Source organism: Pholcus phalangioides, unplaced genomic scaffold (genome assembly GCF_987345545.1).
Source record: "Pholcus phalangioides strain wild (caught in Gottingen) unplaced genomic scaffold, Ppha-v1.0 ptg000013l_1, whole genome shotgun sequence".
Classification (NCBI taxonomy): domain Eukaryota; kingdom Metazoa; phylum Arthropoda; class Arachnida; order Araneae; family Pholcidae; genus Pholcus; species Pholcus phalangioides.
Window position 1 is genome coordinate 8,277,168 of NW_028301606.1, and position 17,656 is coordinate 8,294,823.

A 17,656-nucleotide genomic window follows, 5' to 3' on the forward strand; every position below is an offset into this window, starting at 1 on the left:
AAATCTATCTCCTTATTGAATCCCGTTCTTCTAAACTAGAGGTTCCTAATCAGGGATCCCAAAGGAGTCCTTGGAGAGATTTCAGAGGGTTCGTGAACTTGGATAAGAACAGTGGCGTCAAAGTTGGGGGGTGCAGTGGGTGCTCGAGCACTCCACAATATTTTGTAGCATGGATTCAATCATCCCCAGAACTTATCAGGGGTGGATCAAGTAGTGGGGGGGGGGGGCCTGATTGGAGCTCCTAAGAGCCGAATAATATGGGAAAATTTACGTCTAGTAAAATACGGGACGATCCAACGAGCCTAAACAATAAGTGACCTCGCCCGACACATCACCCTGGATCCGTGCCTGAAATTAATTTAGGAATCAGAATTTTTCTTCCATGATGCTTTAGACGAGCATCCACAGGTCTAAAACAGTTCCGACGCCCCTGGATGAGGAAACAATTAACTCTCATTGGTTTTGACATTACTATAATAAAGCATTATATTACAGGGTGGGCAAAAAGTCCGTAGAAACTTTAAAAATTCATAAAAACCGGAAAAATAACCGAAATAAAAAACGGTTTGCAGGGTTAGCATCGCTAGGTCACGAAATTGTTTTTAAAGACAGGAAAGAAAAATAACTCAAAAACAGCCGATAAGTGGTGCTGACGTACAGAATGCCTCTAAATCGTTTATTACAGCAGTATGTGCAAAAGTGTGCAGCAAAAAGTGCTGTCGATTTTTTTGCGAAATAAATTTACTACAGTAGAACCTCTCGATAACGGACACCCATGTAACCAAAAATTTTGACCGCTAACGGGAAGTGTCGGCTAGTGGGGAGGTTGAATTTACAGTCCAATTTTGTTTATACGACTTTCACATTTATACGACGTTTAGCTTCGGTCGCAATTGGTTCCTATACATTTCAATGTTAAAATATATATATTACTGTGAGAGAGTGTGTGTAAAAGTCATACATCGGTGGTTATGCATAGTCATCAATCGTCTCGATATATATATTTAATGGAAGTGTGATTAAACTTCACTACATTTATCGCTTTTACCGGAGATTAAGCATAATTCCCAAATAAAGTTGACAAGTCCGATAAATATGGAAAAATTTATAACCTTCCTTCTTTTCATTAATTATTTGATATATTTATTACATGATACGAAGCTACACGTATTTTGCAATAAAAATTAAATTAAAATAGGTGCGAAGAAGATAAAAACATTCCTAACAACATAATCAGTCTTGTAATGTCGGTTTTCTTCACACGTATCAACCAATAAAACCATCATTAATTACCATTCGAATTCACTAGCCCTGACAATTGTTATGCTCAGTTAATTAAGTAATTAATTAATTAATGGTTTTTCATATACGCCATATGGCGAATTAGGATTGAATTAGGATCAAACATAATATTAGTTGAATATGATAAATTCTCGGTTTATGATTAAAAATTATAGTTTGGAAAAAATTTGAGTTGCTTGATTTCACTGCCCACTATCGAGGGTATCCGCTAACGGGGAGTGTCCGTTACGGGGGTCCCTCTGTCTAAAATCAGCATTTACAAATCCTGTCATAGAGGACCTTTCCAAGTGCCGGAAATAATCCTTTAAAAATGAACCCGAATATAATAATCGAAATTAGGATTCCAAGCAACATTTTTAGGATGTCATGAAATTTTCTCGAAATCGGAAAAACGCTGTTATTATCACTGTTTATCATTATTATTGACTTTGATCATGTGACTACTTAATGACCCTGCAATGACCCAAGTATGACCCTACCAAAAGTCATCACAATTCATGACCCCCCCCCCCCCCGTTTGTTTAATATACAGTATCTCGATTATTCTGACAGTAGGACAAGGTGAAAATGAAAAAACGGAGCAAAAACAACTTCCCCTTAAGGGCAGAATGGAGGAAAAACCTTATTTCTCTCAAGAAATGTGTCTTCTTCTTTCTTTCTTTTTCTCTGATTCATAAGCATGGTTCCCCCCCCCCCCCTCCAGGGAAGTTGAAGTGAAAATAGCAATAATAAATTTTTCATTAACAAAGTTACTCTGGAAGCTCCCTCCAGCGAATAAGGTCGTTTGAGATTTGTGGTCAGTGATGGTGATTCGTGTGAAATTTCCCCCACATCCTTGAGTAGCTGGAATCTTCAGCGGCCCCAAACCAGACTTTTCACGGGCCCTTCTAAAGTGAATTTATAGCTGGAAAAACAAAAAATTATAGTAATTGTCCCGAGCCCTTTCAGTCCCACACTTGTTGGGGGCCCCGTGGCGGAGATAGTGAGGGGAAATTTCACACAATCAGTTCATGGGGGCAGTGTACCGCATCTTTTCGTGAAATATATTTTAATCCTCTGCGATTAACACGATTTTCTTCCTTGTCCGGCATTGGCTATTTTTTAGTGATTTCAGATAAGATTATCGTAAACTTTTTTTACATTTGGCAACGTTTTTGGTGACAATTGGAGATTTCCCTTATTTTTCTCCGGGGAATGTAGTCAGCCGAGACAAGACTAAATATTATCTATAGGATAGGGGTTCTTAATCGTTTGTGTTCCATGGCCTCCTTGTGCCAGTAAATTGAAGGCCACGACACAGACCTTCCTCCTGCCAAATAATATTCAGTTTATAAGAATAGAAAGACAATTGTTTTCTCATCCAAACTCATGGGACCACCCTATCCTCCTCCTAATCTTTCTTACTTTCAAACCGAGCATAGATCCAGTCCTTGTCGCCATGGGCAATTTACTACCGATTGAGTTGTGCTGGAAGTGTGTGTGTGGGTACCTAAGGGCGTATGAGTGCGTATGTAGTGTTGTGTGTGAATTTTTAGTGCTGCCATCCGTAGTTCGAATTGTGAGAGAAGTGTAATGATTGAATATTTTTACTGTTGTTGGTCTGTTGCTCTCTGTGGCGTGACATTTTAACGAGGAGATCGGCTTGCATTCCTGCTTCGATGCTGGGAACCACGCAAAACCAACTTCAGACGACCACTACTGTGGCACCGGTGTGATTCCTGTGTGTCCTCACGATGCGAGTACGTCTCTATGACCACAACAGCACCCCTTCCAATCTGTCCGCGGGCGGCTCAACATAAAATCTCGACCCACGCAGGACCTATATTTTCGGCACCCTGGTTCTCCCTCCAAATTTACCCTCATCCCAACAAGTGCTAACAAAAAAAAATTTTTTTCATCCTTTCACATATGATTTGCATCCTCCTTCTCCCTTGTGTGGACAGAAATTATTTTCTCCTAATTTTCTTTGGTCAATAAAAATTTTTTTCACCCGTCCACCTCGGATTTGACGTCCCTCCCAAAACGGACAGAAATAATTTTTGCCAATTTTTTTTTTGGTCAATAAAAATTTTTTTCATCCGTTCACCTCGAATTTGAGGTCCCTCCCAAAGCGGACAGAAATAATTTTTGCCAATTTTTTTTTTGGTCAATAAAAATTTTTTTCATCCGTTCACCTCGAATTTGAGGTCCCTCCCAAAGCGGACAGAAATAATTTTTGCCAATTTTTTTTTTGGTCAATAAAAATTTTTTTCATCCGTTCACCTCGAATTTGAGGTCCCTCCCAAAGCGGACAGAAATAATTTTTGCCAATTTTTTTTTTGGTCAATAAAAATTTTTTTCATCCGTTCACCTCGAATTTGAGGTCCCTCCCAAAGCGGACAGAAATAATTTTTGCCAATTTTTTTTTTGGTCAATAAAAATTTTTTTTCCCCCGTCCACCTCGGATTTGACACCCCTCCCAGAGCAGACAGAAATAATTTTTGACAATTTTTTTTTTGGTCAATAAAAAATATTTTCACCCGTTCACCTCAAATTTGACGTCCCTCCCAAAGCGGACAGAAATAATTTTTGCCAATTTTTTTTTTTGGTCAGTAAAATTTTTTTTCACCCGTCCACCTTGGATTTGATACCCCTCCCAGAGCAGACAGAAATAATTTTTGCCAATTTTTTTATGGTCAATAAAAATATTTTCACCCGTTCACCCGTCCCTCCCAAAGCGGACAGAAATAATTTTTGACAATTTCTTTGGTTAATTAAAATTTTTTCACACGTTCACTTCGGATTTGACGTCCCTCCCAAAGCGGACAGAAATAATTTTTGCCAATTTTTTTTTTGGTCAATAAAAAATATTTTCACCCGTTCACCTCGGATTTGACACCATTTCCAAAGCAGACAGAAATAATTTTTGACAATTTTTTTATGGTCAATAAAAATATTTTCACCCGTTCACCTCAAATTTGACGTCCCTCCCAAAGCGGACAGAAATAATTTTTGACAATTTCTTTGATCAATTAAAGTTTTTTCACCCGTTCACCTCGAATTTGATGTCCCTCCCAAAGCAGACAGAAATAATTTTTGCCAATTTTTTTTTTTTTTTTGGTGAATAAAAATTTTTTCCATTTTAAAAAAAAAAACTTTTTCCGTGAAACAACCTGATTTGCAGTATATATATATAGCCCTTTAATCTCTCCCCCCCCCCCCCAATGTTTTTGGCGAAAATTAACTATCTAATTTTGGGGACGTTCAAGTATTACGTCATCATTGATGGGGGGGGGGAGGTGGTTTCCGATTTTCTGACTTTTGATGACAAGGGGGGAGGGATGTTTGGATAATGCTTACGTCATCAACCACCTCTTATGAAAATATGAGTTAGGATTCAGAGGGGCAGAGCTGATGACGAAATTTTGCTGACAAGGGGGGCGGGGTCAAAAATGGGTAAAAATTTGCTTTTTTACGTAGTACTTGAACGGCCCTTTAGCATTCTGTGGTTTCCCGTATTTTTCCCCCTTTAATGAAATATGGTCAGCTTTACTTGTTAGGGAAAAAAACCTACCTCAAAAGGGAAAATTTCGAGGGGGGAATTTTTTCTCGACGAGGTTACCATCACATTGCTAGCGGCTGATTTTAAAGCCCAAGTTTTAAATGGTCACTTTAACAAGCCCTTGTGAAGTGGTCCGATGTTGATCGGATGATGTTTTGAAAAAGTGATCTATCTCTTCGTAATAATTATCACTTGTGCGTGTTCATTAGCTCGTCGTTGTGAAAATGTAAACTGTGAAATTTCCACAATTTGAATGAGACCCGTCATCAATGTAATTTATATGGTAAGTTTCCATTCATTTAATAACGCTGGGTCATCATAGACGTTGTCAACTTTGAATACGCGCGTATCTCAAATCGATGTTGTTTTTTTTTATTTGTTGATGCCCCCCATGAATTACGTTGATATCCATTTTTGACTCAGAGTTGTCGCTCTGTTGTTGAAAATACGCCATGAGGAAAACAAAAAATTAGGGACATTAAGAGGAAATCTCAATCACTTCCTCAATGCGATGAGCGCATTTGGTGCGTATAATATAAATACAAAGGCTACGATTGCCCAACAAGGTGGCTGAAAAGAGATGCCCGTAAAAAATATGGATGGCAAACATAACCAAATAAATACATATACGTATCACAAAAGAAAAACTAATAATTAATATTATATACGCTTGTGTGTTGTGTATTTACAGGGACAACTGGAATGCACAACACTGAAGTGTGTAAGTGTTTGTGTACCTAACAGTCAGAGTGCGTATCTAGTATTGTTTGATTTTTTTTCAGTGCTGCCATCTATATTTCAGAAGTGGAATGAGTGAAGTGTAATGATTGAATATTTTGTACCGTTTGTAGGCCAGTTGCTCTCTGTGGGGAGACTTTTTTTTGGGGAGATCGGCTCGCATTCGCGCCTTGAAGTTTGGAACCACAGAAAACCAACTTCAGCTGGCCACCAGTGGGGTTTGGACACAGGACCTTGCGATGCGTATATACGTATCACAAAGGAAAAAACTATTAATTCTTTTTTTTTTTAAACCAGGTGCAACTCAAGTCTATCGCCAGGGGCAATTTACTACCTAGTGAGTTGTACCAGAAGTGGGAGTGTGTGTGGATACCTAACAGTTTGAGTGCCTTTGTATTTAGTGTTGTCTGATTTTTCAGTGCCGCCATCTATACATCTATATTTCAGAAATGAAATGAGTGAAATGTAATGATTGAATATTGGTATATACACTGTCCATAAAAAAGATTATGGTTGCCTCATCTAAATATGGATAGCTATCGATTTATCCCACTATGTTCCTTGTACTTTTTAAACGTGCCAAAATTGTGTTAGAATTCATGACCCTGGAGGTAAGCTATTCCATTTATTAGAGAAAAACTCCCTTTAATATCACAACCTGGAATTGTCCCTTACTAAACGATATTGGTGTCTCCCGTTTCAAAGCAGTTGATTGACAGTGTATGGACTCATGGTCCATCCTATCTATCCCCTTGGAATTTTTAAACGCTTCAATCATGTTCCCCAACACCATTTTCGTGAATATGTTTACATTCGAAGAACACAGAAATCTTTCTTCATAACTCAAGCCCTGTCTGCCAACAACGACAGGCGTAGCTCTTTTCTGCACCCCTTCAACCAAGTCTGTTTCTTTGTAGGTCTGGTTTCCAAAACCTTACGGCTTACTCCTGTCCAGGACAAAATAAGAGGAAGAATGACTTTAGGAGAATGCAAAGATACCTTTTTAAACAATGAAACACAGAACATTCTATTCAATTTTTTTTACCACCGCTGAACAGTATTCAGAAAGTCAGAGCCACTCGTCAATGACAATTCCCAGATTGGTAACCCTAGTTGCAGCCGGGATAGTAATGTCATTCAACTCGTAAGTGAAACATGGGTTGTTTGAACCAAAGTGAGCAAACATGTAGGCTATTTATCAACACTAAAGGCCATGCTGCAATTATATTCAAGTTCGTCTGGAGCATCTCCCTATCGCTTGGATTCCCAACTACCCCGCCATTAGCTTCACGTCATCTGTGAATTTGCTGACAATCCTGTTGATACCTTGGTCGAGTTTATTGAATAAAAGGAGAAAAGTATGCATATTCAAAACTTATCTTTCCATATTTGTGCATTTCGGTACAATTTGTATACCCCTTTTAAATGATTGTGCATTTATATATTCCTGAAAGCTATTAAGAACAGCTCCATCTTAAAAGCATCCAGGAGTGAACTTGGGGGGGGGGGGGATTTATATAATTTTTCTGCCCTGTCCCATTCTAGTCTAGTTTTCTTGACCGCTCATTCCTCAAGTTTGCTGCCCTGTGCTACTAGTACAGCCCACTTGCCTTCAACCCCTATAAATAGGCATCTACAAGTCACTCTTTTGGTCATTCTTATGCTTGTACACTCATTTGATGGCTCACTGACCTGATCCCTTAGGCCTACTCCTTCTTGGTTAATCACATGCTTGCAAGCAGTTTTGGTCAGTCCCATGCTCGCACACGATCTAAATCAGTGTTTCTCAACCACCAGGCCGTAAGTGAGTTACAATTTCACATTTCCCCCTTCATTTTCTCATTACTTGTGTGTATGGCTGAGCATTTCACATACAAAGAAAGGAAATTTAACTGGCCGCGAGGTTCTAAAGGTTGAGAACCACTGATCTAAATCAGAACTGGACAAATGCCAGGTCGCCATGACGACTACAAAATTGGTATTGGTGCCTAAAATTTACTTTGTGTAGTTATTAAATTGCGGGCTGGAGACACAAAATGTTTGGAATTTCAGCATCACTATACCCTGACAAAATCAAAAGAAGTATTATTTTGGACCTTTTTTACTGGGTAAAGAGTTTTTGGTGACTAAAAACTTTCCTGTCCCCTATATTTTTTTTGCAGTTTGCCAAGCCCAGAGCTAAATCACTCTTCTGGTCACTCACTCTAAAGCTCACTGTTTTGGTCACTCACATGGTTGCACATAGTTTTGGTTGCTCTCATGACCACTCTTTTGATTGCTCGCTGACCTGGTTCATAACTGTCTAGGCAGAAGCAGATTAATGGTTTTACTGCTTGTGAGCAATAAAAATTTTGCTGCCCTTCTTTCATTCTATGAATTTTCTTGACCACTCATTCCTAAAATTCCCCCTCCCCCGAACTTACCGCCCCGGTTCATAGCTCGCTATGCCTCCTTGTAAATATTCTTCTGGGGGTGAATTGCATACTAATACTTTCAGGGCTGCAGTGTGCCTTCTCGGGGCCCCAGGGCGGACTTTTCCGTGGAGCCCCCCCCCCCTCTTGAAAAGGTTGATATTATGCAAAACAAATGTAAACTTTTGTGGGGACACCATTCAGCTTGGGGCTCAGGGACAGTGTCTCGGTTGCCCCATCCTAGTTACAGCCCTGACTACTTTACCACACACCAACTCTGGGCATGTCATCATATAGCAATTTACTATCGATCAAGTTGGGTCAGAAATAAAGGTGGCATCTATCATTAGTCGCCTCGGGTTTGATAGGGAAGGAACTTGTTGTCTATGTTCTTTTTCAGATAAACAGCATACTGGTCCCTTACCCCCAAAAATCTAACACAATGTATGTTTTCAAGCATTTAGGTAAGTCTATGCATTAAAAGAGTTCTGCGCCAGTCAACAACACTACAAACCCGTCTACGAGGGTAAAAAAAAAGTTTGATAAACAAAGATATTTGACCAAAATTAGGAGCTCTTCAATCAATGGATGCCTTGGGCCTATGCAGAAAAGGGGGGGGGGGGGGTTATTGCACAAATGATGAAATGAATGATGAAAGTTCCCTTCCTTCAATAACATAATTTTTATGCCAGTTGTTCTCAAGCAAATTGGTGTTGTGGCTTCCCCCCTCCACCAATTTACTCATAAAAATCATGCAAGCTGAAGAGGGCAAAGGCGAAAAAAAGCAACACACCCCATCCCCGTTTGTGTGTACAGGGGCTGAAAGGGTCCCAGTTTATTATAGTCTTCATACGCAGAAAAACTATCCTGGGCACAACAAAATGATTAAAAAAATTATTTGCGAATAACAAACTTGACTGTGGAAAAAAATAAGACATTCATATTTGGTAAAGCATTGCTGAGAAGCACTCCACAAATCTATGCCCAATTGTAACTTGAAACTGTTTCTGCCATTTCTGTGCTACTTTCAAATTAACATTTTTTTTTTCATGTATATTACAGTATGCATCAAAATGGCCGAAGCTAATTCATCAGAAAGCACAACTACATCCTCTACACCCGATTCTGAGCAAAATGGCTTTGTTCACATACCTTCCGAAAGAGTGATCATTCCATCAATTAAAGAAAATAAAGGAAATGTAAAGTTCAGGTAATTTAAATTCATTCAGATCTATAATAATTTTTTTCCCTTTCATCTTTGCCTGTTTCAGTAGTTTTAATACAATTTTTTTTTCTCCCAAGAAGAAAATCTGTATTAAACTTTGGTAAACTTCTCCAAATGGTAATGCCTCAATGGTCCTCAATAGAAGAAAGGAAGTAAATTTGCGGATTTTATCTATTCTTCATTTTTTTTATACTTTTTCTGGGGGAATATTTCTCTCTGAAAACGTGATGTCAAAAGCCTTCATATTTGCTTAAAATGCAAAAAAAGTCATTTTCAGGATTAGATGGCACAAGTCGGGGTATTACTGTACTGTAAAATAGCTTTCTATACACCAAGTCAACTAAAAAAAGTGGTCTTAATATAGATCGAAATGGAGGACATGATCAACTAGGTTTTTTTTTTTTAAACCGAGCACAACTCAAGTCTATAGCCATGGGCAATTTACTACCTAGTTAGTTGTGCCGGAAGTGCGAATGCATGTACCTAACAGTCTAAGTGCGTATCTGGTGTTGTTTTTGATTTTTCAGTGCTGCCATCTATATTTCAGAAGTGAAGTGAGTGATTTATAATGATCGAATACTTATACTGTTTGTAGGCTTTTTAATGGGGAGATCGGCTCGCATTTGCGCCTCGAAGTTGAGAACCACAGAAAACCAACTTCAGCCGACCACCATTGTGGTGATGGTGGGACGCAAACCTGGGTCCCCGCAATGCGGGTTCATCACTATGACCACTTGGCCACCACAGCGGCAATCAACTAGCATGCAGATTGATGTTATAATTCTTCTTAATGCAAGAGGGATTATAGCAGCTCTGCCAATTAACTTTTCTTTTTCAAAATCTTGGCTTTTTATAGCCTTTTTATTATCGACACTTTCAACATTCTTATAAATTCTCACATTTTTCTGTTAGACATAACCATCTCCGACAAATTGCAACCCATCTTTGCTTCTTCAGATTGTCATATTAATTTAATTTTCCCCCAACAACCTCTCCCACCAACTATTGTAGATTGTATTATGATTTCCGAATTCATTTGTAACATCAATCATCATTTTTGTCATACTCAACCATCGCATCTTCTTGTATAGGCCTCAGCCAAGCAATATTGAATAAATAAATAAAACCCTCTCCAAAATTATTCTCGTTTGGTATATTATTTCATCAAGATTTTCTGACACAAATCTACTGATGGGCAATTCCATGTGAAACTGGACATCACGTGTGAAAAAAAAAATTCTTCTTTATTTCAATATTTTTATATTTATAGCAAGGGTGAAACATATACTTTCAGAATAAATCAATTAAAATGCTTTTTGTAAAAGTTTTGTTTCTGTTTTTGGCAACACTTTCAGCCTCACTCCCTATTAGTGATTGAAGCACTTTTTGAAAGCTCACATCGTTACCACTTTTTTTAAAAGAAGCAAATCAGGTATGTAATTGTTGTTATTAATTTCTGTTAATTAACTAATTTGTAATATAACTGTATCAAACATAAACCTTTCTAAACAAAAGCTTTGAAAATCAAGAGCTTTAAAACTAGGCTTCACTGTTGTGTAACATCAGTCACAAAATATTCCAATTGTTTCAATTGGAATATAAACAAAGCAACAAAAAAAGTTGACAAGTCATATTCTCCTTATTTATATGAATAGTTTTAATATTACTGTCTAATTTTTTGAAAATATGTATTACCATTTACCCAAATTTCATTTAAAATGCGTAACATCAGTCACATTGTAACATCAGTCACAAAGTAAAACATCAGTCACACTTTCTTTTTATTTTTTTCAAGGTTTTATTTAAGAAAGAATATTAAAATGGCCATGACTGCAGCAGAAAGACAGAAAAAAAGAAGAGAGAAATTAAAGGAGGAAGGAAAGTATGAAGAATATAAAGAAAAGAACAAAGTAGAAGCAGCTAAAAGTCGTAAGAAAAAGAATGAAAATTTATCAAAATTACCAAAATCAGTACAAGCAAAAATAAAACATGAGACAAGACAAAACATTAAAAAAAGTGTGGCAAAATGCAGAGCATTAAAACGAAAATCAGATACATCTGTAAACCTTAATTCACCCTACATCAACTCCAGTGCATTGGGAAAGGCCACATCTTGCGCTAAACGATTTTTACCATCTTCTCCTAGGAGAAAAAAAGCAGTAATAAGACGATTGTTCCAAACAGAAATAGGATTGGAAACCACAGTTGATACCTCTGCAATTGATAATCAACCAATTTCACTAACTCCAGAAACAAGAGAAATGGTCAAACATTTCTATGAACAAGATGAAATAAACAGACAGGCTCCAGGTCGTAAAGACATAGTAACTGTTCGTGAAGATAATGGAATGAAAAAGAAGATACAGATTAGACATCTGCAGTTTTCCATAAAAGAAGCATATGTCATGTTTAAAAAAGAATATCCACACTTAAAGATTGGAAAAAGTAAATTTGCTGCTTTACGCCCTCAGCATGTACTGCTTAGTTGCAAACTTCCACACAATGTTTGTTTATGTAAATACCATGAAAATTTCATTGCTGCTGTAAATTGTTTACATAAATATTTTTCACAGGTTCCTGAGTACACATTTGATTTCCCTTCTACTGATGGTCCAGCATCCCAATTCAAAAATAAATTTATTGCTTCTGCTTTGCCTGCACTACAAGAAAAACATCATTTGCACATAACATGGAATTTCTTTGCAACATCTCATGGAAAAGGGCCTGTCGATGGTATTGGTGGATCTGTAAAAAGGCAGGTGTGGCAAGCTGTTAAGAAAAGAAGCCATACAGTTCAATGTGCAGGAGATTTTGTAAAAGCTGCTATTTCAACATCAAATGTTAATGTCTTTGAAATGATCCCAAAAAATTTAAAAGAGAGGATGGAAAAACTAAAGCTTAAGGAAATATTTGAAAATGCAGATTGCATTGAAGGACTGAAAAGTTATCATTTTCTTGAAGTGGTGAATGGTAAAAGTGTTGGAAACAGATTCACAGAACTTTCCCAAATAGCTAATCAAAGTTGCAGTATAGTCAGTCCCATAGCAACTATTGGAGACTGGTATGAAGTTGAATATGATAATGAACATTTCCCGGGGGAAATAAAATCTATTGAAAATAATGAATATTTAGTGAATGTAATGATACGAGCTGGGAAGTACTGGAAATGGCCTCAGCATGTGGATGAAATTTTCGATCCTCAAGAGCGATTGATAAAAAAATTAAACCCACCAGAAGTTGTAAATGCTCGAGGACATTTTAAATTTCAAGAATTTTTTTAGATTTTATTCATATATTACCTTAAAAGTATTTTGAAGGACTTTTAGATACCTAAGTTTTATATACAAAAAACATTTTTCATATGTAACATCAGTCACACAAAAAATGTAACATCAGTCACACCAATTATTTATTTTTTAATTAAATAATTTCACTATTGTTTGTGATTTATTGATTGTGCACCTTTTATTTGAAATCTATTACATTCAAAAAAAAATTAAAAATGTAATATTTAAATACACATGAAGGAGAATATCCAAATGTTTTGAAGGTATTTTGACTCTATGTCTTTTTTAACGTAACGTGTCAGTCACACCAGTTTCAATGGGCTCAAAGTAATAATCATTTTTCCTAATCTTTTCAATTTTATGTTCCTAATATTGTCTAACCTTGAAGATATTGTATCATAAATTTCAAATAAATCAAGAAACTTATTTTTGTGTTATTGCAATTATTAACTTCTAAAAAAGTTCAAAATGTAACATCAGTCACTGTGGAATTGCCCTGATCATGATTTTTTTTTTTAGATTTGACATTGTACTTTGCATGATTTCTTGATTTCTAGAGCTCTTTATCTCACTTGTAATTTAGCATGTCTTTCTCAACATATACCACCGTTTTTTTTACACAAAATTTCCACAAGGAACTCGGATATGATGTGGGTAAAACGCGTTCTTACCCCTATTTATCTTGTTTTTTTTCAACTTTCCTCCATTTTTTTTTAAATTTCAGTGAAGTTGCACTTAGAAACGCTGAATTTTTTTGTTTTTGGCACCAGCAGAGACAGGGCAACAACTTCCGTATTGGGTTTTTGAGTGCCAGGTGTTCACATAAAAAGTTAAGTTTTTTCATTTTGATAAAGAAACAACCCCTTGCAATATGAATGACACATCCGAGTTCTACTAATTATTTGGATACTTTTTCTAATTGCAAGTATGTTACAAGGATCAACGATCAACATGCAGTGCGTACTGATAGCTATACACCCTGCGTGTATCAACATTGTACAAAACTATAACTAGTCTGTCAAAAACTATAACTTTTGGAATTGGAATGTTTTGAACTAATAATTACAGTAAAAAAACAAAAGAACACAGTGAAGTTAAATGTAAAGCAATCTGAATAATATTGCATGGATGTTGTAGTTTTATTTCCTGTGCATGTGTTATTACAACTAAATTGATTTTCTTTTTTGAATATTTTTTTTAACAAATGCACAACACTAATATTTCACAGTATGCATTTTAGATCCCTAACCCTCTTCCTTTTCTTATTGCATGTTTTTAGCCTTGCCTTTTTTTTTTATAGTGAAAATGTAAAGTTCATTGTATCAGAAGATGATGATGACTCACTCGAAACGTCTTATGATGATCACATAGTGGAATCTAGAAACGAATCTACCGAGGCTTTTTCCACACTTAATGTAAACAACTCGTTGAGTCCGCATCCTCAGCAAATTCGGTGAGAACACAAGACTCGTGAGAAAAATGTGATTTAAGATTTACTGTGAAAGTTTTTATTGTAATTAAAATTATTTCAAACAATTTTGAGACAAAAAATTGCAGCATTTAAAAAATAATTAAGAGGCTGTTTTGTCTATTTAAGCTCAAAGAAATACTAACTTGGAATCTTGAAAACTGTCCCCCCCCCAATGAAATTTAGATGCATATCAGTAATTACAAATTTAGAGGAATGACACAATTTTTATCCTATCAGATTCAAATAATATGGTTAGTTAAGCTTTCTATCTTGATGTTACTTCTTGTATCACATGCTTCTCAATTTCAAACTAAATTTTGATGATAACGACATTATGTATTAAACTAATACAGTCAAACTCGTTTAATACCAGATCATGGCTAATACAAGCATCTCTAAAATCATGTTTTGTTTGCCACTCGATTACATTACAAATTTTATTGATTTTCTCGGTTTTCACAAACTTCTTCTTTTGGGAGTAGCCGAATAAGAAATTTGGTTAGTGAAGGCAAATCAATTTTTGACTTTGAATAAGTTTATTTTCTGTACAAACATGCTAATTTTTTTTTTTAAACCAGTAATTGTTTTTCTGAAGAGCTTTCTTCTGTTAGTTCATAATAATGCATGCACTCTGCTAGTTTTATTCACTTTATTGGTACTTTAATGGATAAATCCCTAACACTAGGTTGCCATGATGACTATAAAATAATTTTTTATGACTTATCTAATTGGACAGCACAAAATTTTCTGAATTTATATCAGTTTGCTGTGTCTACCAGAAAGATTATTTTAGACTGTTTTTCTCTCAAAAGAAAGTTTTTGGCTCCTGAAACGTTTTTTTACACTCTTAAAATTTTTTGGTTTTGATTTTTCAAACTGTTTGTTGGCACCACATTTTTTAGCATGTGCTAATTTCAAAATATACCTCAATATAATTTCATGTGCCATTAGTAGATGATGTGTTTATTATAATGTTTTATTATGTGTTTCTTATTTACATGACTTTATTTCCTTATTTTTAATTTGTTACAGATATAACAGATAACAGTTAACACAAGCGGAATGCTAGATTTTTTTCACTGCTTGTATTGATCAAGTTTTCTGTATTTTACTATGCCATTTGTTATTGAATTCCATGTATTTCTTTTATTACTAGAAATGTTATATTGTTACAAGATTGCTTTATTAAATTCAAAATGCTTCGTCGCCTTGCCACAATGACTAGCAGCATGGTGCTAGAATATATTGAAAAATATTACAATTTTCGAAAATGATTAGTGCATTCTTTTTTCTTTCAGTCCCACATCATTTTGTAATACTTTTTTATACAGGCAGTCAATGTCTGGTGCCCATTTGCTGCTTCTGGAGAGAAATGAATCTAAGGATCTTACTGTAGCAACACCGGAAGAGTTCGTCCGACGATTCGGGGGCAATCATGTAATCAACAAGGTAATATCTGTGTCATCACAGTTGCTACAGCCAATAATTACTTCAGATAATGAATAATGTGTGGTGCATAGTGTGCATGAGAGTAAAAAATTATGTGCTTAATTTTTTAAACACATCTTTAAGGTTTGTCATTTTGCCATCTGCACACTGCATGTTTAGAGTTGATACTAATGTAGTAACATTATTGGTGCATCTTTCTTTTGCTTCTGCTTCAATATTAACGGGACCATTCCACAAGCATTGCACACTAAGAAGAAACACAGCAGTGATCTGATTTCTCTGGTTGGAAGGTGTGCCAGAGGGGGCTGGAATTCATCTGAGGCTTAAAGTATAGGAACAGTATGCTGCCATGCTGAAGTGTGTATGATCGAGAAGGTTAAAAGTAGCCAGACATACATGATGCTTGAAGAAGGAGCACGACTCCCATCAACCTCAACCACTGATGAAAGGATTCAACAATATATTGTATTGCAAACCAATATCAACCCCTACATTTATATGAATAAAGTGGGAATGTAAAATAAAAAATAAATAAAAAGGGGGAAAGAGGGTATAATGCAGTAAAACCCCTCTTAACGAACACCCTTCGGATGTGGTCACCCCTCTTTTGCAGCCAAATAATTTCCTTTGGTATTATAAAAGTATGTATTTCAAACCTCTGATTAATGGTCTTTCCTCTTTTATGGACAAATGTTTTGTTCCACCTGTGTCAGTAAAAGAGAGGTTTCACTGTACTGTACTTACTGAATAGAATATCTAGATTGTATGTACCACATTCACTTATCCTTCCTACCTCCTTTCAAAATGGAACCTGGTTTATATGGGTGTGTGTGAGAATTTGTGATAACATTAAGGTAAAAATAAACATTTTCTCAGCTAAGGAATAAGTGTGCACGTATCGGATTAAGGGATGTGTTAGACCGAAATAGATGCTGTATATTTTATAGATAGTTGTATAATTGTTAATTGTCCAGATTTAGAAAACACTGTCTGATCACGAGTATCTGTACACCCTGAAATTAAGTTAATCTGAGATCAGTGACCATGCAGCTGCTTCTCTTGATACCAGCTCAGCCCTATGGTTCCTGTTCATGGAACTTTGACCATACCTACCTTTATATTGTGGAATTATGTTTAATTCGGCTCTGTCCACACATAACAGTTCAACAAAGAATTCTTTCTCTTTCGATATTATCAGGCGCCAACCCATACTACTTTATTGCTGCATACAGCTTCAAATGAGTGTTCAAGGGCAGTTTGAGACGAAATTCTCACCAATGCAAGATATATTTTCAATGTTTCTGTGGTGAAAATCTGTACCAGTAAAATTATTCATAAAATGTGAAGATTTGTATATGCCATGAGTAAGCATCAAAAGTTAGTTTTACCTGCAAATTACATTCATAGGTGAAGATAGGCATGAAAAGCTGGAGGGCACGATTGTGATGATGCTGATTCAGATACGGACAGACAGACATGATTGCTGACTGCCCAGAGAGACCATCTTGGGATGGTTTGTGCTCTTTCCCAAAGAGATGGATGGTCTCAGAGAGTGATTCAGAAATAGTAAAATCTCCCAACAATGGCCACTAACGGGACTGTAAAAACATGGGCGCTATTGGGAGGTAGTTTTATTTCTGGGGAAAAAAACAACTAAAATTTGCGATGAAGGTACATATCATGTGAAATGACAATCCATTCTGTAACTGATTCTAATAGTTATATAATTGATTATATTAAAATATATGATTATATTTTGATAATATTATAATTTATTAATCGATCTACAGCACTATTATGACATTCTAAAATTCAGGCTTGCAGTGCTCAGGTAAAACACAAGTGAGAAAAACATATGGTCGAAGACGGTGTATCAGCAACTCCAAATAGTCCTTTGTTCACACTGGACCTTCAACTAAACCAGTGTTTCCCAAAATGGGCAATATCACCCCATGAGGGCAATGGAATGATTCAAGGGGCAGTCGAAGCTATGGGTTTAGTATAGGATCCTATAGGTTGGCTTAAGTTGGGGGCAATAAGAACAAAAAAAATATTTAAGGAGCATGATGGAATAAAAAGTTTGGGAAACTATGAACTATACCTTTCCAGGGCATTCCCGAGTCTAGTCCAATAGCTGAAGACATAGGCGCTGACATACATTCTTGTTGAAAAAAAGATTGACACATCTCTCAAAAAATTAATACCCTTTACATTTCTATTCCTATTTGCGAG

General features: G+C 36.2%; 1 protein-coding gene across 4 annotated transcripts in view; it reads left to right on the plus strand.

The window, feature by feature from the left end:
• ACC (acetyl-CoA carboxylase) overlaps positions 1-17,656 on the plus strand; it is an 83,954-nt gene that overhangs the window by 14,530 nt on the left and 51,768 nt on the right. The window contains exons 1-4 of one of the 4 annotated variants that reach the window (XM_089240663.1): positions 4,941-5,126; positions 9,055-9,202; positions 13,805-13,957; positions 15,274-15,424. In XM_089240663.1, coding sequence (XP_089096789.1) covers positions 9,066-9,202; positions 13,805-13,957; positions 15,274-15,424 — 441 coding nt within the window. In that variant the 5' untranslated portion in view covers positions 4,941-5,126; positions 9,055-9,065. Of the gene's footprint in view, positions 1-4,940; positions 5,127-9,054; positions 9,203-13,804; positions 13,958-15,273; positions 15,425-17,656 lie in introns of those variants that run through there. The other 3 variants (XM_089240662.1, XM_089240661.1, XM_089240664.1) reach the window with 3 other exon arrangements.